The 27,019-nt window shown below is 39.9% G+C and overlaps 1 protein-coding gene across 1 annotated transcript in view; it reads right to left on the bottom strand.

Moving 5' to 3' along the window:
* Positions 1–482: 482 nt before the first annotated feature.
* commd10 (COMM domain containing 10) overlaps positions 483–27,019 on the bottom strand; it is a 65,319-nt gene continuing 38,782 nt past the window's right edge. The window contains exons 6-7 of the mRNA XM_031750172.2: positions 1,262–1,321; positions 483–1,043 (exon numbers count right to left, since the gene is read on the bottom strand). Coding sequence (XP_031606032.1) covers positions 1,005–1,043; positions 1,262–1,321 — 99 coding nt within the window. The 3' untranslated portion in view covers positions 483–1,004. The remainder of the gene's footprint in view (positions 1,044–1,261; positions 1,322–27,019) is intronic.

The raw sequence follows: 27,019 nt of genomic DNA, 5'->3' as shown, positions 1-27,019 counted from the left end.
ACACTACATAGGTAAGCAAGTTTGAACATATACACAAAAAGGAACCAATCACCCAATATACACGCCACTGACTGTACACTTTACAAATGAAATTCTTCATTTTGCCAGAAAAAAAAAAACCAGTCTAACAGATCAAATCACCAGAGAATGCAGAGAAGAGCTATTGGATAGATCTAATAAAGTAAATGGGTTCACTAAAGCTCCAGGGGAAAACAACACCTGGGAATTAGGGAACTTCTCAAGCTTTGGTTCAGTGTGGACGTGAGGAAATTATGCACATACACGCATACACAAAAGGGCAGATGCACAAACAAGGACACAGTCATGCACCCATGTTCTCACAGACACACATTCGTGCACACAGTCTCATACACACAATCACGCTGGAGGTCTGCTGTGCCTCCCAGAACTCCCATCTGTTGAACCAGCAGTCCAGGTTGGTCTTAATGAGAAATAATGAGCCTTCACTAAATAACAACAGCTTGGATGGATTTCACCTCCACTTCAGATTTTATTAGAATGGCATGGAGAGTAGTTCATTCTTCAAGCTACACAATGCATTTGTTGTAGTTCAAATGACATTTTGACATTTAATTTCCTTTTTTTTTTCTTTTTCTGAGGGTACAAAGGAAAGAAGCTAAATGACTGTTGGCACATTTTCATCAGCTACATCTTGTTATAAGGAATGTATAAGGAAAGCAAGCATTAATTTACTAGAGGGTGGAGAAAACATTATTAAACAAACTTGTTCAAGTACAACTCATACTGATGAATTTGGGGTAATTTCCCGCTATAAAATCCAGGCTCTGAGTAATGAGTGCAAAAAGGAGTTCAAAAGGGAACTCCTTCCTTCAAACTTGACATATTTCTCAAATAAATCAGAGCACAAATTTAATTGCTAGGCCTCTAACAGCTGCATGGCTGTCAGCAAAAACACCATTAACATATAGTTCGTGTGCTTGTGTGTGTCTGTGTGTGTGTGGCTGTACAAAGTCCAAAAGGCATCATGTCAGGGAATCCAGCTGTCCTTGGACGATTTCGAGCTGAAAGAAAGAGGGGAAATGATGAGTTTTTGGAGCGAATATGTGCACAAAAGAATGACACAAAGAAGCAGAGGAAGTCTGAAAGAGAAATTTAAAAAGAGAGGGAGTAGAATGTATCGAAGTATGAAGGAGTGCAAAATGCAACATGGATACTTGGCACAAAAACACGAAGATGATGTGGCATGAAAATGGCACGGACACACACACACGAAACGAACCTTGTTGTACAAATCAAGCAGTTGCTGGTGGTTAAACTCAACGAAGACATTTTCCTGAACCTGGAGAGACAGCGAGAGAAACGAGGTTAGAGACAGTCAGAGAGGCATAACATTTATGGGAGGAAACAATCGAAAAAGTAAGAAAAGTTCCGAAATATACAGAAGCAGCAGCGATGAAAGCACATAGGTAAGAGGCATGACGCAGATTTCTCGAGCTGGCTTCTTGTGCTTTCTATAAAAGCCTTCATTAATTATTACTGCTCTCTGACCAGTATGCACCATCTTTTAAGTCTTATCCATCAGTTGTTTAAAAATACACAGAAGAAAAAAAGCTGTCCGCCATCTTGCACAGGGAAAACCCATCACTCTGTCTCCATTCTGTTGGCTTACTTTGAAAACTTGTAGACTTCTGTCACCGTGTCACCAACCGTAGTACAAAACTACACACATGACTAAATAATACAGGACACTCCTTCTTCTACACTATCAAGCATATAAACCATCATCCGCTTTCTATGTCAGAATTAAACAAAGCAAATACTCTTTTTCCAGTTTATTCTTAAACAACGGTTTTTTTCCATCTCATGAAACAAAAAAATATCAAGTAACATAGATGTGAAACACCATGAATCCAATCATGTGACAGTTTAATGAAATTAGTCTTGTTCAAGAAACATTTGCATATGCATGGTTTGACTTTTGGAGCTAAAAACATGTTCACTACTTAAATTAAGATTATTTGTCTACATGTTTCCTTTTACCAGCAGACAGGTGTAGTGTAATGTCACAAACAGCGGGTTACCCAGGGGAAGCTCATACAGCACATTGACTTGAGGTTAGCACACTGCAGACATTCAAGAAAGAAATGTGTGATTTGAGTAATGGGGAGCCTGTGCCACAGTAGATCTTTATGTCTAACAATGCCTCTGGCTCCTGTTATAGACTCAGGAGTGAAGTCATGTTAATGATGGATCACAAAAGTTAGAGCAGCTTTTGTTTTTTTATACATTAAATGATGCATTTTTCATCAGTGAAGCTGGAATATCAAACTAAGATACATGAACAGTCCAAGTTTGCCTTTAGTTTCATAAAGTTTATTACTTTATGTGCTAATTCTTAGGTTAACCCTGGAGCCTTTTTCTCTGCAGACTCTGTGGAAAACTATACAGAACCAAGGGCAACCATCACTGAACTACCATCATCATCGTCGTCATCATCGTCATCATTATCCCATCAGAAACTCAGACTGAACGATAATCCACCTCTGTGAGCGGGCGTAATGGGGAGACACTTTATCAACACCCATCACAGAGAAAATAGCTATAATGTGTGAAATGGATGGAGAGTACAGAATGAGAACAGCAGTTTTGTAGCCAACTAAAGTGCATTTATTGATGTTACCCTAAATGTACCAAACTCTGATCCAAGAAGGATAGCAGACAGGAGGGAAAAGACAGAATGAACGAGATAGACACAAAGGGAGAAAAAGGAATTAAATAAGTTCATGCTGAAAGGCAGTAAAACTAAATGTGAGTTTTCTGATTGTACACTCCCATCTAAAGCTCCACTCCCAGCAGTTTGGTGCTCGGAGACTAACCGGAGCTTGGGGGCTTGAAGCTAACTGGCTGGCTGGTTGGGTGGGTGGAGGGAGGCCATGTGTCATGGTAAATTAATGACAGAGATATTAATTAGAAGCTACATTAAAAGTCCATAAAAGAGAGCACAGAGGGCTGTTATCTCTTGTCAAAGCTCCCACTCGACAGCAGCTTCACAACACAAGGAAAATGTAGGACAGCCTTGAATTTAGCTAGAGCTGAGGGAGCGCTGCAAGGACAGCCCAGCAGGTACTGAAACAACTAAATAAAGTGTTGTTACTGAGCGAGATAAAATGAAAAGAAGATGCACATCAAAGAAGATCTACGAGGTGATAAATCATTTCTCAGAGGAAAGACAGTTGCTGTTAGGAAATGATTTGATTTGAAGGAAAAAATTGTGCATGCAGTGAAATTAGTTGAATGATGAACACGTTTTGCTTCCAGTAGCATTAATCAGCCTCAATTCACGCAACTCCCTCCCATTGATCTCCACTGTGGCAAACACTATTATAATGAGCAGACTCCTGTGCTGCATAATAACTTATCTTGGTTAACAGTCTTTAAGTGTGCTCGGGTCACGGCAGCACCAGGAGACTTGGTGGAAAAGCAGAAATAAACACTTGTCAGCTGGCTGAGCCGCCTACTGTTTTCTGACAGAGGTAAGACAAGGGACAGCCAAAATGACGGTTGTATGTTTGTGACTGCGATCAAAACTAACCTATGAGAAAGTGCGTACAACAAACCGCTGTACCGCTTGGTGTCTTCATGTGTTACGCTTTTGTGAATGTGAGACTGACACTGTGTTCTGATAAGATTTTCAAAAGACTGCTGTGTGTGTGTGTGTGTGTGTGTGGTGTGTGTGTTTTATCTTGGAAAACACATTCCTAAATGTGTATGTGAGTGTGAGTGAGTGTGAGTGTGTGTTTGGCCCATCAAATTGTTCCTCAGGGTTGAGATTTTGCCAGGCAGTAACCCAACAAGGCTCTGACAGATCTGGGCTAACACTAATGGGGATAGGATGCATCATCCTTGTCATCACAGCCCTATACAGCCCTAAAGTAGGCACACGCACGCACGCACACACACAGATATACATAAACGTTTCATCTGTCTTAGTGCTAAAAAAACAGAAAACAGGAAACAGGATAAACCCATTAACATAATCACAGATTCACTTGCATCTGGTGTTCCATATGCACTACATGTTAGACCGTATATAGGCTAGACACTGAGGGAAACCCAAAGCATGAGGGAGAATGAACGAGCAAAGGCGTAAATTAGCAAATAAAGGAGCTATAAAGTCATAAAATAAATCAACAAAACTTCTTGAAATATATCCTTGAAATGTAGGACAAACTTTTTTTCTCTCAGTGCTAAAAGCTCTCAACAATGTCACTTGTACAATTCTCAAGATGAGTCAACAAAGTCACAGAGGATAAAGACTCTTTGGGGATTACAGCATAACTCACCATGAGGACGCCATGTTAATTCTTTAGTCTCTGGACACTTAAAGCGAAATTACAACAAGCACATGATTTCCACAGCTCTGGCCTTCAGTGCTATCAGTAATAACAACGTTGTTATGTCAGTTTCTCCAATCTGGATGCGCAGTTTGATAGCAGAGAAACAAAGACAGTGAGATATTAAATAGATGCACATTATAGGAAATGTTAGAGGAGAAAAAAAAGGTACCATTACTATCAAAACTGACTGTAATGTCAATGTAACATCTTACTTTCTTTCATTATGTGATAAATGGTTACTTATATTCTGGCTGTGTTCACTTGAAGTTTTACTTTTAAATCGAGGTAGACAGCCTGTCTAACTGGCAGCTTTAAAAAGCTGGACCCCAAACATGCTATTTCCTTTATAGCACCAAAATTGGGTTAAAATTTTGTTATTATTATTGTTATTTTCCTTATTTCATTTTTTATATAGTCTTTTTATCCCCAGGACTGCCTTAATTCTTACAGGTGCTGGAAACATTCCTCAGAGATTTTAGTCCATATTGACATGATAGCATCACACAGTTGCTGCAGATTTGTCAGCTTCACATCTATGATGCAAATCTCTCATTCCATCACATCTTACAGGCGCTCTTCTGGATTGACATCTGATGACTATGGGGGCTATTTGAATACAGCGAACTCACTGTCATGTACACGAAACCAGTTTAAAATGATTTTGAAGCTTTGTGACATGACACGTTATCCTGCTGGCAGCAGCCATCAGAAAATGGCCACACTGTGGTCATGAAGGGACATGATCAGAAACAGCAGTCAGGTATGCTGTGGTGTTTAAATGATGCTCGGTTGGTACTAAAAGGCCCAAAGTGTGCCGAGGAAATATCCCCTACATCATTACGCTAACACCTGGCCAAACTGCAGGTAGAGAGCAGGATGGATGCATGCTTTGGTTGTTGCTGTTTTTGGCACATTCTGACCCTACCCCAGCAAAAATAAAGGCTCATAAGGCCACACACTGTTTTTCCAACCTTCTACTGGTCAGTTTTGGTGAGCCTAGGTGAACTGTATAACAATTTGCATTTCTTAGCTGACAACAATGGCATCCTTGAAGCAAACGAGCTCTAGTTGCTGCTATAGCCCATTTACTTCAAGGTTCAACTGTCGTATTCAGAGATGCTCTTCCCCTACTTTTTTTTGCAACAAGTGGTTATCTGAGTTACATCAGCTCGAAGAAGTATAGCCATTTTCCTCTGTTCCTCTTTGGCAATACGACCCTTTCTCACAGAGATCTGCCATTCACTGGATATTTTCTCTTTTACCTTTTTCCCCCTTCTGATGCTGGATTAGATATAAGATCTTTGTATTAAGGATAAACTGTGGCTGTTGCTCAGGAGGCAGAGCAGGTCATCTACTAATCGGAAGGTTGGTGTTTCGTTCCCTGGCTGCTCCAGTCTGCATGCTAAATATCCTTGGGCACGATACTGTGAATGTGTGCAAATGTTAGACAGAAAGCATTTAAGCTCAAAAAAGTGCTTCTATGAATGCATGAATGGGGTATGTTGTATCAAGAGCTTTGAGTCATCGAGTAGAAATATATAAGAACCAGTTGCACAAGTGTACCTAATGAATTGGCTGGTGAGTATATATAGTTTTCAACGATGGATTTCTATGAACTTGGCACATACATTTGTTGCACCCAGGTGAGGAAACCTAGTAGCTCCAGTCATCTCCTGACTTTTTACCTGGAGCTGCAAACACCAAATATTTCACACACAGATGGCACAGATGTTGGACTTCATCTCTTTTTCCACCAGCAGTTTGACATTTGTGATTCATAGTGCAGGTCTGGAGAAACCTTAGATAAATTTCCAGGCTTAAGGTGACCTTTGCTAGTCCCCTGACTTTACTGGTCTATTGACTTTCCATCGAGTGTCACAATCAGGTCAAATAAATATCGGCATATTTGTATAACAGGTGTGTTTTCTTTATGACCGCAGAGTCACAAGTGTGAATGCCGACTCTGTCTTGTTCTCGTACAACCTGTTTATCCTTGGGCTCCTGAGTTTTGTTTTGTTTTTTCTGCTTGTCATAGTTTATTTTATAGATCTTACTATTTCTGATCTCCGACATTACTCCGAGGAACACAACAAAATCTGACCATGACCTAAAACCTAAACCCAAACTGAAGCATTTTAAACAAGAATTTCCCTTTTAAATAAATATGAAACGGAAAAACACTACTCCTCCTGAAGCTCAGAGAGGCAATCATCTTCTGTCATCTAGACGAACAACGGGTAACTCCAGCACTGACGTTGAGAACAGAGCAATTTCGTGTTATTCGGCTTAAAGAGGTTTGTTGTATTCTTGAGTGCTCCAATCAATGTGTTCCAATTGATAAAGAAAACGACACTTTCAACAAATGGTGCTTTTATCTCATCAAGTTGTTACTGTAGCCAGTTATAACAATTTTAAAGAGACTGTGGTGGACAACATGGAGCAGTAACGGCTCTTAATTCACACGGAGTTCATTGGAATGGGGCTAGGAGGACGCAAAAACACACTCTTCATAAATTATTTGCTCCAGTACAATAAAGTAAGGCTTGGATTTGAAACACTTGTCAAAGGAGTGATTTTTTTCTTTCCTGAGCACTACACAAAAACTGGATTTCTTATTTCTGACAAATATAAAACAAAGAAGGGCATGGTGGGAATAAGGAACGGGAGAGTGAGTACAACATGACAAGGAAAATAGAATGACAAAAAAAGAGAGGATGGGAGAAATGAGCAGCATACTGAAAGCAAGAGTAGAGGAAAATGTGACTCTCAAAGACAGAATAAGAATCTAAGAGAAGGTTCTTTGTAACAAACAAAAAAAACCCTCTTCTATTACTTAAATCCAGAAATTTGCAAACCTGATATAACAACACAGCTGTGGATAATTTCACAGAGAGCGATAGAGACTGAAAGTGGGGCACTTTTCAATGTCAGGGTGAAGCTGTCTGCTGGGTGAAGCAATCTTAAAATATGCATGGCAGAGTCGATACCAGACAGACACGATGTGAAGCAAATCAGACTCAAGTGTTGAATACAAGTGACAATCAATCTTCTGCAGAATAGTTAAATGATATGTGTGGCCGTGTGAAGGGGCATCACAGTGGTGCCGCGGTGAACAACGTCACCTCACAGCAAAACAATTTCGTGTTTGATTGAGAGCCTTTCTGTGTGGAGTCTGCGTGCTGTCCCTGTGCCCGTACAGGTTAATTCACCATAATCTCGAGTGTGAGTGAGAAGGGTTTGTATTCTCGCATTTCTGGAAGATTGTTTGCAAATTCAAAGTTAGGTTCTCAGTACAGCAGTTTTTTTTGTGTGTGTGTCTATTTTCAAGGCACATTCTGTGAAGTTCAGGGTTGACAGCACTCACAGTCCTCTGTGCAAAAACATGCTCACTGTACAGCTTTGTTTTGCTGCTGCGCTCACGACAGTTTCAGCTGAAAATAGTTGTGAAATACGACTGCGCTCGTCTGTATCACTTCTCAAGAAGTGGTGGCATTTACAATACAAACACTGTCCTGTCACGTCTGAGGTGAAACTAATCCTAGCTGTGACTAACAACCGAATTATTTTGATCTACTGAACAAAATACTTTTTAACCTTGTAAAAACAAGCTGTTTTGAAAAAAAAAAGCCCCTCCAGAAACAAGGTCATTAGAGATTCCTGTGCCTGTGAACACAGACCCTTAAACTTTTCTGCAAGATGAATTCACGAGTTATTTTTTTAATTCTGGTGCAGTGTTCATCACATGATTACTTTCTTTAACTTCTCAGCCTGCCTCTGTCATCTGTGTGTGTAGAAGCAACCAGCTGTGCCATAGACATGACAGTTGGGAAAGAAAAAGCATTTCCCTAGATAAGCGTTTTCCCTCTGGGGCACCTAGATACCCATGTGGAAGGTTTTTAACATTAAACTTGGCACTTCTTCCAGAAATGATGTCACATTCATGAGAGGTCTTAATTAGCAGAAAAATACATGAAGGCTGTGAAAAAATAAAAACAGACTCATCCTCTTGGTATTTACACAAACTGTAAAGAGTAATAAAATATTTTTAGGTCTTGATACGTCCCACATGTTTATGGCAACTGACATAAATGATTTAAGAAGTTTTGAAGCCACTGATTCTGACAGATTTTGAGAGCATTAAAGTTGAAATATTTATCACGAAAAAATGTTTTGCAGTTCATCTCAACCAAAACAAATGTGATGCAAAAGTTTTAATGAAAAACTTTAGAATAAAGGCGCTATTAACCTGCCTTTCTGGTTCCTTTAATGCAACACAAGAAAGAAAGAGTTGCTTTAATTTCAACAGCTGAAGAGCTCTGCAGTAAGAGGATATGGTACAATCTTTGTCACTTTGCTGCATTACAAGTTTTCTGTGACTATGAGCTCTTTCAAAGTTTATTCAAACAGCAGACTCTAACGCCGTCTCTCTGTTGACTTTTCCAGACAAAGAAATCTCTACTCTGAAAGACAAATAGATAGAAAGGGAGATGGAATATGCAGGTTAAGCTATTGGATTTTAGTGGCCCTATTCTCACCACACACACACACACACACACACACACACACACACACTTGTAATTAGTGACCATCTTTTGATGGCAATACATGAGCTGTGACACCAGTGAGCTCTTGGACCTCAACTGCTGTGGAAAATATTATATTTTAATATACATAAAATGGTTTAAAAATAAGAAAAAAAGTACAGTGGCCTTGAGAGGTCAAACACACTGCAGCGTGAGAAAACACCTGCAAATAGAACAATGCTGGAAAAACCTTGCAAAACACAGCGGAAATGATTAGGGAAGATAATGATGTTACGGACACGCTGTGGAACGACAGAAACTGAAATATGTGAAAGATTACACTGAGACACACTTAAAAGAAGTGGAGGATTCGTCGGTACTGTGAGGGGAAAAATATGCACGTTAATGTGTGTTCTTATTGCTTCATTGAGATAATACTGTAGCTACAGGCAGCTGCTCCAACCCATTGTTGACTCCTCTAAATCACTTCTTTTTTTTCTTTTAATTTGCTGGTGTTTTCTTCAGTTTCAGTGCATTTGACCTAAGGTAGGATGACCATGAGATCGTTGCCTGTCCCACAAGGCTGTGAAAAAAATATAGGTACTCAAGAAACGAATTGATTTTAAAAATTACTATTGGATTAGGTATGCATTTGTAACAGCATTAGTCCCGTCTTCACCTCCTCCAGTTAAACAACTTATAACCAGCATGTTTGCAGGCTGGCAGGGACTCGCAGTGGAAGTAGTTCATACCAAGTTAAGCCCCAGTCACCCAGGTCTAGATAGTGACATAGTGGCAACCCGAAATCCTTGCAATGTCCGGTAATTGCTAAATGACTGAAATAAAAATTTGCATTTGCTAGCTTATTTTCCATTTGCGGTTGGTGTGTTGGAATACACATTTTTCCCTAGCGACCAGTGGTTGCCAACCCGTCACTAGGCCTGCGTGCTTGGGGCTTTGCTCAGCACTCATATCTCAGACCAGATCCATCTTCAGACTTGAACTTCATTTGAAACCACAGCTGTAAAATTTGGGCTTTGCATAACTAGCGCTGTTATTGTGTTGACAAACTCTATCTGGACAGACCGACATATAAACATCTGCCAAAGTGCTCAAAACCCTCTTTGTCCTTCTTTGCCCCTCCAGGGCCAGACTTTGTCGAGATGACACACAGACACACAAGGTGAAAACAATGCAAGCTTTGCTATGGCGGGTGGTTACAAATACACCCTTCCCTTTCCTGGTTGCTATACGGTATTTTAAAATACACATATGCTCTTTGTTTCAGCCTGGCTTCACTGAACATACACAGCATTAACAAAAAAAACAAAAAGGAGCAACAATGGAATGAGTGTTGGTTTATCTTATTCTTCTGGCTCCAAGTTGTCTTTATGCTTGACTGCCGTCCTGTCTCTCTGTAGCCAGTTCACAGTAAGTCCTCTGTACACCCCTGTTTGTCAGTTAGCCTAAAGTGCACGCATCACTGCAAACCTGTCTGCTGATCCTCTTCTCTGTGTTCGTGCTAGCCAAATTTCACAAGCTCTACCTGGCGTCTCTGTTGCTTTCTGTCATCTTGCTGAAGGGTGATCAGCAGGAGTTACTGAAAGAGGATACGCTCGTCTTTCACTGGGCATGCAGACAGGTGATAAAACTGTGGCATAAAGACTGAGTGACGTTTAGGAGAAAACAGCAATTACATCAAATACGCTGGAATCTCATCATTGTTGATGTACTTAATAAAGTTGCATACTAAAACTTCCTTTAATATCCAAATTAACAACCAAAACACATCTGTTGCATCATAGCAGAAAAAAAACAAAGTCAAAATCAAATGTGAGCCTAGTTTATTTATACATGGTGGCGCATGTGTTTCCATGTACATGGTTGTAAGGGTGCAAAGCTGTCTGTCACTAACAACTCAAATACTGGCAGGTGTGCTGACAAAACAGTCTTTAAACCTCTCAAACATTTTTGTTGTTTGCTGCACAGCCACAGGTGTGCTACATCCTCTTTCATGCCACGAGTGCTTCTGTCAATGTGTCTATCTCATCAACACTTCTGAGATTTGCCTAGATTGCAGCCACCTGATTCACCTTGTTGGATGAAGAACTCAGGTGGGAAAATCAGAGACAGGTCAAAGTTGCAGCTGAGGAGAAAAACTAATTTGTTTAAGCATTATACTTTGTTGGGGAGCTTTAAACTCATTATGGCACACCAATCAAACAAAATGTAATGTATCATAAATCTAATATGTGCTGTAACTACATTTTCGGAACAAGCACAGGGTGCCATAATAAGACAATTACAAAATGGTGACTACTGACCCTTAAAACGTCCAAAATGTCATGATCTATTAGAGCCAGCATTTCTCAAATTAAGGCATGTTGCTGGGTATTCCCTCAGCCAGTTAGTGGACAGGCACAATACATGGTATTAGTATTCAGAAGGTTTTTTGGGGTAAAGCATGATTTGCAAGTAAATGGTCACTACTGATTACAAGACGTAATTAATACAAAGATGTTTCTACTCAAGAACTCCACCCAGTGAACTGAAAACTGCCCACAGGTTGCAGATTATAGAATTATCCTATCCTAGCATCCAACATTTGTACTATTTTTGCGTTAAAAAAAGTGCTACCTACATAGAACTTCAATAAAGTGTGACATCCTATCTCTGCAAAACCACAAGACAATTACCTGCTTTTTTATTTTCGCTATTGCAAAAGGGGCGGCAAGGTTAAAGATTGTTTCATCTCCCTGAGCCGTCAGTGTCTGACATTTTTGTCCTCACATACACCACCATTAGGCAAAGATCAGAGTAGTTCAGTGCTCTTCAGTGCTGTGATATAACTTTTGTTTGAGATATCTGATTGCCAGAAAAGTGAGTCTGAAACACTGAAATACTGGTATTATTTTAACTTTTTATTTTATATTGTAGTAGTAAAATGCACAAATAACAATCAAACTGTCAAAAACCCATTTTCAGTAACATGAAACCTTTCTTTTAAACATATACAGTGTAACAGTACACAATAGCTCTTATGTTCAGAAATGAAAAAAAAAAAACAGAAATCACCAGCGCAATAATTAACCATGTTTAATCTTCCCATGACCCGTTGAGACCGTAGCCATTGAGAAAAAGCAGTCTATAGGAGCCACATATGCTCTATGCATAAATGCTGAAAGAGGGGCAACCATTAACTGGTATCCACTCTACAACACTGCCCTGTAGCCATCACACAGTGACAGACATGGAACCTCAAAACGTCAGCCATTCACCAAAAGCCCGTTGAGTGCAACAAATAAGAGCTGTCAAAGCCAAACACTAGAAACTGTCAATCACCTCTGGTATTTATAACAGAAACGGGCACAAGCAGATATGCGCGTACACGTGCACTCCCCACACAAATACACAAAGAAGAAAAGTTATTTTCCAAAGCTCTGTCAGACTTATGACATACAATAGATGACATGATGGAAAACCCATCCTGCAAACGGTAAGTCAGGGGCCTTCTGAAAACATGTAATGGGGCCAACACATCACTCAGACTTTCTAATTTCTTTGATTTGGAAAAAAAAAAGGAAAAAAAAAAGCATCGAGCAATAAACTGGCCCACTGACTTTATCCCTCTTAATATTTTCTTCCTTTTTCAACTGTCCTTTTGATAAAACCCTCATTTTCTCTAAACTCTGAAAACTGCAGGGAGTAACTAAAAGCATAGAAGAGTGGAGTGCACGTCAGGGGAGACAGTGGGAACTTTGACGACAATAAAAAGATAAATAAAGCAGGCAAAACAATAAACAAACTGTAGCTCTTGTTTTGGTATGAAGACAAGAGGAAGCAGCAGGTTCTAAGCCCAGCGGGTAGGATTCCTGAAAGCACACCAGGACACACACACACACACACACACACACATCTCTAACTAGCCCCCACGACAACAAACAAAACATAACACATATATTTTAGGCTCATGGGGACGTATATACACAAGCATGCACGGGTACAAAAGCACCCACCCAATAACACAAACAATAACCATATACATATTTAGGAGGAAGTAACATAGAAGAGTTGCTTTTATGTTAAAACGCTATAAAAAGCACAGTTTGTTTGCATGTACACTAACACATCAATTACCCTCTGGATGTTATATTAGGCCATTTATTATTTAAAAGCAGTTGCTGCAATGATACAAATAAATAATTAATATTTTCCGTGTTGGTCTGGGTGAATATGTCAGTGGCCATTAATTTCTGATGAAGGACACCTGCTAAGTGGTTCCAGTGAAGCTGTCTGTTCATTCTTCTTGATTAATGGGTAGCCTCAATCTAAAGTAGGTTAAAGTTTGCCAACGTGTTACAACAGTTAGCGAGTTAACCAGATGATACCAAATTAAATAATTTACACGAAGCACTGTCTAGAACAACGCTCACAACTGTCAGTGATCTGTTGTTTTTTTCTACCCAGCTTTACACTGTAGAATCCTACGTCAAGGTCTTGGAGCAGCTGCTCCCTGAATTTCCTCCTGATGAAACATCTGCTTGAAAGATTGGGAAGTCCTGTGTTCAGAAAGTCGAGCCAATTTCTGGCCATTTCCACCAGGAAATTCTTACCGAACTTCAAAACTTTGGCTCAGGTGGCACTGCTAATTCTAGTTTTGAGTGTGGCAGTAAAGTCTAAACTCACAGTTTAGAAATTATAAATCAAACTGGACATGAAAAGCAGTCACTTTTCCAAGGGCCAAGACTTGAAAGCAAATGACAATCACCTCTGTAGGCAACCTCTTTCAAGTAAGCATCTACTTCAAGTCTTTCTTTTTTATCAAAACTGCTTGTTTAAGCACAAAGACTGTGGTGTTTTAGTAGCATGGGAAAAAAATCATCTGCTTTCATGTGATGCCTTATTTTCATCTTTTCTGTCTATCCCCTTACAACTGCACACTCTGTTCTCCATCTATCCATTTTCTTTCGCTTATCAGGGTTTCTGAGAGGCTGGACCTATCCCAGCTGTCATGGGGTGGGGTGCAGCCTGGACTGGTCACCAAACAAAGAGACAGACAACCATTCATGCTCGCATTCACATTTACGGTCCATTTAGAATCACCAGAGATTATTGGGAGAGCATGTAAACTGCACACCGAGTTGGAGCTGGTAGATTTGAACCTAGGACCCCTCTTACTGTGCCATGACAGTCCTAACCACCACACCACTGTTCCACTAATGCACATATCTTTATACTCTGTCTGCTATGTTGGTTATTATTGTGATTGTTTCTTTTAAACTACTTCAAGAATACAAGAATTAGGATGCAACTAATAAAACAATAAAACTATGAAATGGGCAGTTAATACACCGAGAGTCCTTCTAGAACATAGAAATGAAAGATCTCCCCCTATGAAAAACTGCACTGCCGACGCTCTGAATGTGAAACTACAGGAGTTTAAAACTGCTGTGCACTCCAACAAGGCAGATAAAAAGTACAGTGTTACCAACCTAAGGAGCAGAAACTCTTCTACTAACCTTAGTTTAACTAAATTTTATGTCAAGACTAGAAATGAGGTGTTCAAAGCCAGACAAGTGTGTTACATTAAAAGTGGCGAAGAGACCAACCTCCACCCCTCAAACCTCCCTGCATCTCTTTCTACCAGTACATCCCTCTGCCTGGTTACAAAAATGTTGTTTGACATCCAACTGTTTTTTGGCTCTGCCTGACAGGATGGGCAAGTGAGCAAACCATCTTTCATCCTCCACAGAGATGGAGTCAGTCTGGTGCACAGTCAACAAACTAAGAATCATAAAACCTAGACTAACGCCCACAAGGAAAACCCAAGAGGCTTTTCTGTTTGAAAAGTCTAATGATCTGCTCAAATCTGATACAATCTTTAAGAAATATATTCCTAAATATGTCCATCAGGTGCCAAATGATAAGACAGTAGGTGTCTACAACATCACGTACACATAATGTCTCTTGATATAATAAACATGACAGGCTTAGACTAAATATTGTCTCCTCCACCCCCAAACCTATGAAATATCCTTATTATTTAACACCTTAGGCATTTACCCAAACTGCAACATTCAAAGCAATGCTTCGGGTCAGCCCTCTGACACAGGCCCAGAGAGCTATCAGATAATGTCAAGACATTAATGTGAGGGCAGCCTGCAGGCTCACTGGCCTCCGTCACTGTGGGAGAGATGAGCACAGAGTCGTGGCTTGTCATATTCCAATGTGCCAACAAGCAGTACCCACCATGGCCAGCTGACAGCTGACTAACAACCTGCTTACATAGGTCACTCTGTTTTCTAGCTTTTAGTCTTACTCAATGCAAGATTATGTTAATTTTGTAAATTATGGTTACTGTTATTGTCAGAAAGGAGGATGAAGCAACTTTAGGGTGGGTTGACAAGTTGCTACCACGCGGGCATGCAGTGTCCCTCAGTTTCTTAGTCACCTCCACCACTCACTCGTCATGACTCATTTAAAAAAAAAAGTTATCTGAATAACAAATGGGTGATGTCACATCTGCCAGGTTCATCTTTTGTATACAGTCTATGGTATGCATTACATTTTACTAAGCATTTCAGGATCTGCCAACACATTTGCATGTTCTAAATATTTACTTAATGTATTTTAACTATGAATACATTTAAATTAACTACCTAACATATACTTTTAGCTGTTATTGTCAGCTAAGTAGTTCTGACGCAGGTTATTATTGTTCCAAATAACTAAGGATGACTGGCAGCCAAGTTGGTATCAGCTGAACTTTGAACATCTCCTCTGGTAAACCCAGTTAGGAAGCGTCGCACACACAAATCACAAGTTTGCAGACTCACAGAGATACATCACTGCTAGTACGTGACCTCCTTCCTGTCACACACGCCATGTGGTTTCACAATCACTGCCCTCAGATTGCAGTAGGATGAGGTGAGGTTTTGCTCCGTCTCCTTCTTCCTGTTGAGGTAATTTCTGCCTCCCTGTCCCGCTTTCATCTTTTCCCCATCTCTCACTGGCAAGAAACACTACCCTTTCTTGATGTATGCTTTTTTCTTTATCTCTGTAACTTCGCCTCATCTCCTGTCTTGCCTTGCATTAAGTGACGTCTTGTTATAAACAGCCCATCAGTGAGCTGTCCATCCGTAACCCGCCCGTGGACTGACATTTATTAAGAGTCAGCTTTGCCTGCAGTCTCCCTCCCTCGTTCTGCATCCCCACATGAATACAGAGAACCAATTAGAGAAAGAACAGGGCATATGTAACGTCTACATGCTCAGAGAGGTTAAGCCACATACACAAACAGATATCTAAACAGAGACAGCAGACAGATGGAGAAATGGACAGAGAAGAAGAGGAGAAGGGGACAGAGAGCAGATGAAAGAAGATGGGAGTAGATGAGAAAGAAAAAGGTGCAGGGGAGGATTTGAATGAACCTCAATAAATAGAGAAATGGAAATACTACCTACGGTGCTAAATGGCTGCTGCAACAAAGGCAGAGAACGGAAACACACTAGCTAAATAAACACACAGCACCTTTATTCAAGAGATTAAAAACACTGGGAGACTGCAGACAAGTAAATTGTGCAGCAAACTCTCATTCAGCAATGATGAGTCTTGACATTTACCATGAGCAGCGGGAAGCAGCTCCTGGGGCTATACAAATAATGTCCTCAGTGGTGGACTGAATAGAACGAGGGATATTTTGCCTATTGGTTTAGTCCCACGTGGATGAGGTCACCTATGTCCTGCCTGTCCAGTTTCGGTGTTTGTGCTTGTTCCTTATTTGTTTGTGTGTGTGTGTGTGTGTGTGTACAGTCCACCACATCCTGTGTTGTGGCTAGAGACAATGGGACATGACTAGGTTTTCACATCCGCCTCTTGAACCTTCGCATGCTATGCAGCAAAACACAGCGCAACAGAAACACAAACACAAGTAACTTATTGATGAGGAGCTTCATGTGACGGATTAATTTAGGCATGAATCGCACTCGGACGAGCCAGGGAGACACAGAAAGAAATAAACTCCAGTTAGGTATGAAATCTGGAACAAACATTGTTTTGTCTGCCTTAACCTTACACGAACAGGCCTTCACTTTGAAAAAGTTCCTTCTGAGCCTAAAAGAAAACTGTTACAGAGTTTTATGTTTGCAAGATCAGAAAATGCAACACAGAAAGTTTATTGCAGGCACAAGTTGAGAGACTGTTTGCATTCCTTACAGCCATCACATTATCTCCCCCTGAACAAGCAAAGACTTTTCTATTACACATACATTTTCTTCCACATGTGCAACTTTGATCACGTACCTTGCAGAAGTCTAATGCCTTCAGAGTAAATCTCCCACTTTGAAAAGGATTCTGTGATCAGCTTTTTTACCTAAATTATGAGGTTTAAGAATGTAAAATTTTAATCTAGGTTTCCAGTGACAGCCTTTGAAAATATATGGTCATTGAACTTTAATTAAAATCCCTACATACGCCGTTTACTCGCCAGCGTTTTTCCTTAATACTCCTCTTCTCGGGATGGTATAAGCAAAAGTGCTGACTGATACACTGTGTTTTCATCATAATCGAGCTACGAAAACACATCACAAAAGACTGCCTGAAATGCAGTGAACTGGAAAAGTTATTTTAGTTACCTGTCTCATACAGTGTGCAGGATCATTTATTTAATTTCTTTGCGTTGGGATAGACTGTTTAATGTCTGAGGTTTCTGTAAGCACTATACCTATTAAAGCAGAGACACACAGGAACAGTATACCTAATATGGATACTTCAATACTATTTTATTACCAACTATTATCACCACGTTGAAAAATATTATCCCTAATCACAGATTTTTCTCACATCATGCAGGCTGTTATTAGTTTATGTTCACAGCATAGTACCGCACATCTTCATTCTGACTGGAGGACTAATTAGCATGATGATTGAAAACGTGGAGTGTGTGCAGGACCTTTAATCCTGCCACGAGCAATGCTTCACTCCGCACGTAATAAACTTTATTAACAGGCAGAATGGATATAAACATGTGGAAAATAAATAGTTTATGTACTAATAAGTGATGGCAAGCACACCGGTAAAGAAGGTTTTATTTAGATTCTTAATAGTAAACCCAAATGTCTAAAAACTAAAGAGCGTGAATTACTGGGTACACAGTAGTAGTTATATAGGTAAACAATAAATAAACAGTGGAAGCCACTTGATCAGCAAATTCTCTGCTAAAGGCAGTGCCAATCCTAATGCTGTATCTCAAAAGTTTAACGAAAGTGATGCCAACACGCACAAAAATTGATTTAGACTTCTGTGGGAAATCTACATCTTCACTCACGTAGTAACCGGAAACTTCTTTTATGCCTACACTGCAACTTTCTACACCATGCAAGTTGTATGCATCGACCCAATGTGTAGAGGTGCACATCAGGTTACGTAGAAGGTTGTGGTGTAGGGTTAAAATGGGGTTCTGGTGACGGCGTAAGGACTTGTTTTGGCTAATTGCATTGACCAGAGGAAAACAGGCAGAATTAGATGCTGAGATAATAGTCTAACCACACAGACAGTGTAATGCCTGAGGAAAGAGTGTACAGAGGGACACAAAGACAAACAGAAAGAGACAGACAGGCAGCAACAGTGGAGCTGGGTCTGAGAGAGAACAGTGCAGCGCCTGCCAGAGGTCATTTGTCAGGCCATTAGGTTCACCAGTTAATGCAATAAAGGAATAATAACAAATTCCCCTGTAATGTCCAACACAGAGACTGGCTGTTAGTGTGGAGTCCTCTTTCACCCACCACTTCCCATCCTACACACATATGAATACATGCACCCACCCACACACACACACACACACACACACACACACACACACACACACACACACACACACACACACACACACATACACACACACACAAGCACTGTCTTTTCTTTCTGGGTTTCTTTCTTTCTTGCACGCATACACACAGAGCTGACAGTCTCTAGGTGGGCAAGGGTGGGATTTTCACACGCCTCACTCCCCAGAGCACATTCAGTACAGTACAGAGCGTGGCAGCAGGACATACACACAAAGGCTGGGATTGTCGGCACCCCATAAGCCACTCACTGAACTAGAATGACAGAAACACACTGAAGCAAGGATGCACACACATACACAGGCTCCTTGGGGGCATGCCTGAACACACACACACACACACACACACACACACACACACACACACACACACACACACACACACACACACACACACACACACAAACTCACACCGAATTCAGATGCACATTTTTCAGAAGTCAGCAGAGCTAAAGCTTTTCCTTTTGGGCCCCCAAGACAAGAATGAAGACATCGCCATTCATTATTTCATCAAAAAAACAAAAAAAAAACGCTAATTATGCAGAGATGCAATCACTCAACAACATTAAACTCACACAATCACTCACTCTTTGGCGAGCTTTGGACTCAGGCATGTTGTTTACAAGCTCAACAAACACAATTTCAAACAGAACCAATACTCTATATGCAAATAATACCCTTATCAACCTGCAGTCAAGCCTTTGCTAACTTTAATGCATTTTGACAAAAGTTCAGCTGTTCCACTTTGATGGCCCTCCTGCAGAGTCATAAATTTTTTAGGCATTTTTAGCAGTTAATTCATAAATAATAACCAAGGCCACGAAGGACTCTGGAACCTAACTGAAATAAACATCCAAATCTCACTTACTGTTCTCTGAATAAAATATTCTGCTCTCCTTATTTTATCAAGCATGGCAATATGAAAAGCTCCCTGTATCTCTGTCAAACATGGATGGTTTCTTTCAGGACTGGCTGTTGACATGCTGTGCTGAAAGATTCATAGAGAATGGATAAATAGTAGAGAGTGGCATATGCACTAAGAGTGCTAATTGTTTAATTTCCTTTCAAAGTGTTTGGTTTGTGCAGTTTGTTACGGACAACACTTCAGTTTTGTTTTTTGGGTTTTTTTTTTTTTTTACATTTTAAGTACATTCTCATTCTTTTCTTACTTCTTTACTTCATCCCTCAGTAGTTTAGTGTCTTCCAATTAAAGGCATTATTTAACTTTTGATGTTTTTCCTAGAAGCAAAGTGACACACTGAAAACAGCATGCCAAAATATGTTAAAAACAACAAAACTGAAATAACAAAAGTATAGATTAGCTGTCTAATAACTGACATTATCACTTCTCCAAGAAAATAAATAGAAAGATTCTTTCCGCTGCTCCCTCACTCACAAGGCGTTCGCATACTTGATCTGGCAGATTTTATGCTGAATGCCCTTCCTGACATAACCCCCCAAAGGATTTGTGTCTCCTCCCTGTCTCGAACTGGAGACCTTCCACTTCACAGCCAAATGTGTAAACCGCTAACTATGGACTATGGACCACTGCAAGAAGGAAAATAAGTCACCCTTGAAAGATCAAATTCAAGTGCCTACAGTAATTGATCTACTTCACATGCAATGAGTCCACAGGAACACAATTAAGAGGTAATAATCAGCATCCGAGCAGATTATGAGCATCTGAACTTTTAGCCTTTGTCGACCTCGATGAATACTTAAAAAGACACTGTAATTATTAATTACTGTAATGTTAACAAGTCACTTGGGGAATCAAACCCTGGACCTCTGAATCCTCAGAGAAAATTACTCACTTGTATCTCTGGGAGATGTGATTTTTCTCACTACCTACAAATTGAGGCAACGGTATCAGATGTCCAAAACTATTTACAGTTAAAAATGCTAACAAATGTCAAAGGAGTGAGAAAAGCACATCATTCTGCTTGTTTTGAATGGACTGTCAAATACTTTGGTGAGGTTTGATTAAAAAAAAAAATGCTGTGCATACGGTACTAATTACAGTAAGGAGGGATTCTGCCAGTTTGTTACAAACCCCAAGAACCACCAAACTGACCCCTCGGCTTAAGCCCCAGGAGATTTAGTACTTTAAGATCTTTAAGGATATATACTACAACTGCTAAGTCAGCTAATGTATCTTATTAGCTAGTGTAACCTGAAAGGATTATTAAAACTATAAAGAAAAGAAAAAGCAGTTTAAAAAGGAACCAAACAGATGTTATGTCTCATAACTGTGTTGCTAAAGTGGTTCATCAATATAGGCTGCGTTACATTTATATTTATGAAGTGGGAAATGAACTCCCTATTGTATCTCTCACTCTTGGCACCGGCAGGAGTGCATCAGGTGAGTCGTAAGACCTGAACCTATGCAGCTCTGCATATTTTAGAGCAGATGACCAACAGAGCAAAGATGCAGATGACTTTAGAGACTAAAATAATGAACCAGTTTTTAATCCTCGCCAAAATATTTTTGCGACAATGACACAAATGCTAACTCAGTCGTTACAGTTGGTACACTTCCCTGAACTTTGTGGGCTGAGTAGTGGCTAGACTGCTTTTGCATCATATGCGTGCATTGGACATGTACGCAAAACATGATATTAGTATGTAACTTTAAGTTAAATCAAAGGCACGGGTGACCCAAAATCAAAAATTTCAGACTTTTCCTCTGGCCTGTAGTACTAATCCTTCTACCTTGTTTTATCGAGGGTTGCTTATATTTTGAAATACGGGCTGTAGCTCTACCTTCTTCACTGCAACTAGCCCAACACTAATACTGATTTCTCTGCTCTGCACTGATGACATAACATTTACTTAATTAAAGAAGCAAAATGTCAGTTTTGGCCAGAATGTTAAGAGTTCAAATAGTTGGGTTGATAAAACTCTAACAGATAAAACAAAATTAATCATTTTAAACACCAAAGCTTCCATCTAACACTGGATCTGATGAGAAATCTTATCATGGAAGATAATCACTATGTCTTCCAGATAACTGTGTCATGACTTCACTGGAAGGCAAAATATCCCCGAATTCACTTAACGTTTCATTAAATGAGCCAAAGCCATAGCCTGCAGGTACAAAAATGCAATGTGGATTTTAAAGCAAGATAAATACGAGCTGACAGATACGTTTGTCTGCTTGTGATGAGACGAAGGGTTTCTAGTGACTTTCATAAATGGGTGAATGTCAAGCCATGATGTTTTGGAATAAATCTGGTTCACATCTTGCAGGGGCGTGCACTCGTGGTGCTTCAGAGGCAGCATCTGTGCTGATCAGTGGCCTCTTTGAGGCTAAATGACGATGACTGGGACTACCGCATCACTTCCACATCCTTTATGCATGTCTGTCACTGCTTAGCAGCTTCAACTTTAATCAAAAACACAAAAACATGCTTGGCCACAAAAAACTTCTGTGGGGTTAAAAGCAGTGCAGTACTTTTTGTGGTGCCAGTGACTCTTGTGAACTTCCATGACAAATGTTCCGATTTCTCTCCTCCTTCCGTGAACCCTGTTTCTCCAACTTCACTCAAGTGAGGTGCAGCCAAATTATTATTCATCCACATGGGAATCTCTCTCTTCTTGCTCTAGGGAAATATGACAGTTCCTCAATCCCTCTATCCTACTCCTACTCCTCCCTCCCTACTGTGGTCACTGTTGAATAGAAACAGAGCCTGGTTCTGATCATCCTTCTAGCACGTCTGCAATGCGTCATCTGCCATATGCTGCGGTTGCTGGTTTCTCCATGGCTTCACAGGCTCTAAGCCTAAACCAATATACAAGGAATAAGTGCTTGTGTTATTGATTGGCTGCATTTTCACTGCCTAATGTTAATATGCATCCCCACTGCCTAAAGATTAAACCAGAAATCAATAATTCAAGCTTTCAACTATGAGAGTTTTTCCTTAAAAAACACCATGATGTTATTTTAGACTGGCTTTGGTGGGTTTTTTCATTCATTTATTCATTTATTAATTTACCTTTTTTTGCTTGGTCATTTTCCCTGCCTAATAACTGTCCTTATACCAAGCCTCATGTGTCAGCCAGGTTCGATTATGCTTCCAGGCAGCATCGCCCAAAGCTGAGCCAACGGCAGCAAAAAGGAAACAATACACACCATAGCATCTACAAAACAGCTTTTAAATTTTTAATAACTGAATCTGGGGCACTTTCTTCATTTTTTAGAAGACACTGAAATACTTATTGAGGTTTCATATCAAAAACATCCCATCCATTTTATATATAGTACATTTATTTCTATGCTTTCTGCTGGAGTACATTTTAATTCTGTGCCTGACACACTATACTTTGATACATCAGTAATTCCCCTTTTGAAGCCCAGCGTCTGATGCATGACTGATAACTGCTCACAATAAAAGAAAATACATGCAGAAGGCTTTATTAGACTCTGATTAAACCTCTCCATATGTGGTGTGGGAAGAAGCAGTGAAAGCCATTAAGTTTTTTCTACATCAAACCAGTCCCCCAACCACCTAAGCTTGACAATCTTAATGTGACAAACCAGAGCAGTTCATGACTATTTCATTGATGTATGAACTTGAAAATTTGTAAGAAAAGCCTCTAGAGAGTCTTTAAATCCAAGTGCACCCTTAAAAACTCATCTGAGACAAGGCTCAGGCACCTTTTCATCATCGCAAGAGGAATCCTGAGGTTTCAACCCTGTAGTAAATTTCTGTACTGTGAGATGCATGAAGCAAGAAAAAAATACATTTAGCTCCCACCTACAAACTTCCAACTTGTATTTCACGCTTTTTAAGTTCACTCCTTGTTGTATCTTCCAAAAAACAAGCGCTGTTTAAGCTACTACCAAAGTATTTTACTCATTCACTCTGTTGTTCTGCTGTGGAGCTTATGAATATGGGATTCACAGAAAGAAAGCTGCACTTTGAGAGGAATTTGGTCAAGATGAGAAAGTCAGCTTAATGCCAGCTTAACATAAGTGGAAGCTTGTGTTTAGGCACTATGTAGTGTCTGCAAAAATGTGATGCAAAAACGTCTCTGTACCTGACCTCCTTTTAAACATTTTCTCAACAAAGTAAATCATGAAATGACAAACCGGAGTATTAAAAGACAGAAGATATAAGATACTAGGGAAAAAGAGACAAAGAGAGCATGGAAGAGGACGGGAAAATAATCCAGGAGCTGGGACAGCAAACTGATGGAAGAGGACAAAGAGAGAAGCCCAAAGATGAGCAATTTAATTTTGATTGTAAGAGAAAAAAAAAAAAACTTAATCCATTTCATAGTCACCCACCACACCACCCATCATATGTGGTCTGTGGGAGTGGCAAGGGCTGGGCTGGCCTAGATACATGCAAAATGAATAAAGCTATATTATCCTTTGATACAAGTCTTTGAAACACGTTCAGCTTCGAGCAGCATCTGTTCCCACTTTTAATCTGGTTAGGGTATTTCTCTAAATACAGCCAAGTATTATCGTCATCAGCAGGCGTTACGGATAGGGGGATGTGACATGATCAATGGAGTGCACTAATTTAGTGGAAAATAATGTCAATAATCCTTGTTAATTCAATTTCTCAGTGTACATTTTTAACTCTGTCAGCGACTGTGAGATCCGTATAGGAGCACCAGAGGGGAAAAAAACCCCATATAAACACAATAATATTGATGAATAATAAAACAGCTAATTTGGGTGTATATCTGAGAGAAAATAGGTTTGCTATTTGGCTCATACTGTGCTCTATATCTCCAACAATCTCCCCTATGTGGCCTATTTAGCCCAACTAACATCCAGCATCTGAAAAGGACCAGACCTCAAAGTGTGTGAAGCCTCTCCCCGTGCTCGTCATTACCATGTTTGTTTATCTACTGCTCACTCCCTCAAAGGAACACCCAGCCTTGTTAAGGAGGGAGAAGAAAGCTTTAAAAGTGGAAATAAGGCATACATTTGAGTCCGATCCCAGGACGATGCGCAGCGCCGAGCTATTTCCATAATGGTAGCTTAACGGGAGCTAGCCGGCTGAGCGAGGGGCACGTCGCCCTCATTAAGGCACTCGCTCAGGAACAGATTAGCGCTTCATTAACATACAGAGAGAAGCGGGGGAAATTACCACTCTCCATTTCACAGTCTGAAAGGCAGGCAAAGACCAGTTAGAGATAAGTGGTAGGGAAAAGATGGACTCAATTTAGGGGATGATAAAAATCGGTGTACGGTATAAAATTTCCTATTAAAGCATCCTGAATGTCTCTGACCATAAATGTGCATGACAGAGTTTCCTGTTTCTGTCCCCATATTTCTTTCGCTCCTTGTCAATCTCTTTTATTCTCTCTTTTTAACAACTTTGTCACTCTTACTGCCCCATTGCTTTTAAAAAGATACCTTCCTGGCCATCATTATACATTAGTTTGAAGAGAATGCGAGTAGTTGCCCTAGGCTGTATTGCTATATCCTAATACCCTAAGTTTCTGCACAATCAGATGCATCAACAAAGCCAGACTTCCCTCTTCCTAATTAGCCTGATGCTAAACGGGAGGAAGACGAGGCAGGACAGTGTGTTGAATAATGAACCAGCATCTGAGAAGCCAACCTGCAGTTAGAGCAAGTCACACTAAAAATTATGAATCTTAAATTTTACTTGTAATGAGCTCCTTTAACTATCCCAAACCAACAATGTACATATGAAGGTCATTTGATGTTCATTTAAGTTGGAAAAAAAACCCCCCATCGTATCGTGGTGGGTCCCTTCTGTCTGCTCACATTCAAAAGTCGAAGCTCGGGGAGCACGTTTGGCAGAAAAAGATTAATTAGCCCTTTGTGAAGAATTTTAAAAGAAACCAGAGTGGTCAAAAAAAGCCTTTTAGAAAAAAGATATGATTAGGCTTTCTCCAGCCAATTCTCCAAATGCATTTGGAGAATGTTCACAACAATTTCCTATTAACCTGCCCTTCACCTTCACAGTCTCATGTCCAATCTTTACAATGATAAATTCCGCTAAAATGTATTTACTGGTTACATTTAATGCGCCTAATTAGTGAAACTACCTGTCAGAAGACGGCAGAAATAGAAATGACCCTTTCGTTAAAAACTAAAACTTAGCTCAAAGAAGTGTCTAATTAGGGAAGCTACCTGGAACAGGACATTTGCACAAAAAGGGAGAATGAACTTTTCTCACCTCTAACTTCACGATGCGACTTTTACACGTTTCTGCCCTCATGTTAGTGACCCTCACAAAACTCCATATTTTAACCTTTCCAGGATGTTTAATTAGGGAGAGGTCTGTCTTGGCGCTCTGGCCAATTAACATAAGGAAGATGTGAGCATATCCTGGATCCTCTCCGTATATAGGATAAGTATACAGCTATGCTAACTGATCCAAATGCAAACTGTAACAAAAAAATATTTTGAGCCCTGCTTGGCTCTAATTAGCCTCTGGAATCTAACAAAGACAACTTAGTGCTGAAATTAACTTACCTATTTTATTCCTTGTCCCCCGCTGTCATTAAATAATTTACAGTAATTTCCAACCTACTCAGAGAATTTTCCCCTTTGTCGATCTGTTTGTTATTAATACCTTTCTTTCACTTTAACTCTCAACTGGACTCTTGGAGGGAAGCTTATTATCCAAAGGTTGGCAGGGTTATTATTATCTACACAGTCTGAGCTGACTTTGGCCAGACGGACTCTGACTGAACAATGCGCTCCAAGTTAATAATCTGTGCTTCATTCTATATAGAAAAGAATATATTTCAAAGCTCTGTGAACTACACCTCACTGAAGCCATATATTAACCTTGCAGGAGTCGTTTTAAAATCTCTGGTGTCAAAAATGATTATTTTTTATTTTTTCCATACACATTTTTATTTAACCTAAGCTAGAAGATCAAGGATGAGATAAAAGCAAAAAAGTAGTCTGGTGTGACGCCACACTTTACCGTATTCTCCAAAAATCAAAGCCTTAACCCATCAAATTTCAAAACAATCAACAACACATATGATTTTTGCCTTCAGGTTTCCTTTTCTTTTTGTAGCTTATGGTGAATAAAATGACACTAAAAAGCTAATCTACTACTACAACATCACTTTAAGTTAAAAAATAAAATGTAAGAGCTACCATTCAAATTAACCTCAGCAAAGCATGACCACGAATCAGATAAGTGAATAAGAAAATAGGTGGGCTGACAGTAATATGTTTTTAACGATACTGAATATCAATTTTAATTTCGGCTTTAAAAGCTGTCCACAATCTTGCAGTTTGGTACTTGAAATGATTTCTCGAACAT

The sequence above is a fragment of the Oreochromis aureus genome, linkage group 12 (genome assembly GCF_013358895.1).
Source record: "Oreochromis aureus strain Israel breed Guangdong linkage group 12, ZZ_aureus, whole genome shotgun sequence".
In the NCBI taxonomy this organism is placed as follows: Eukaryota; Metazoa; Chordata; class Actinopteri; order Cichliformes; family Cichlidae; genus Oreochromis; species Oreochromis aureus.
This window is presented reverse-complemented; position numbering and strand designations above follow the sequence as displayed.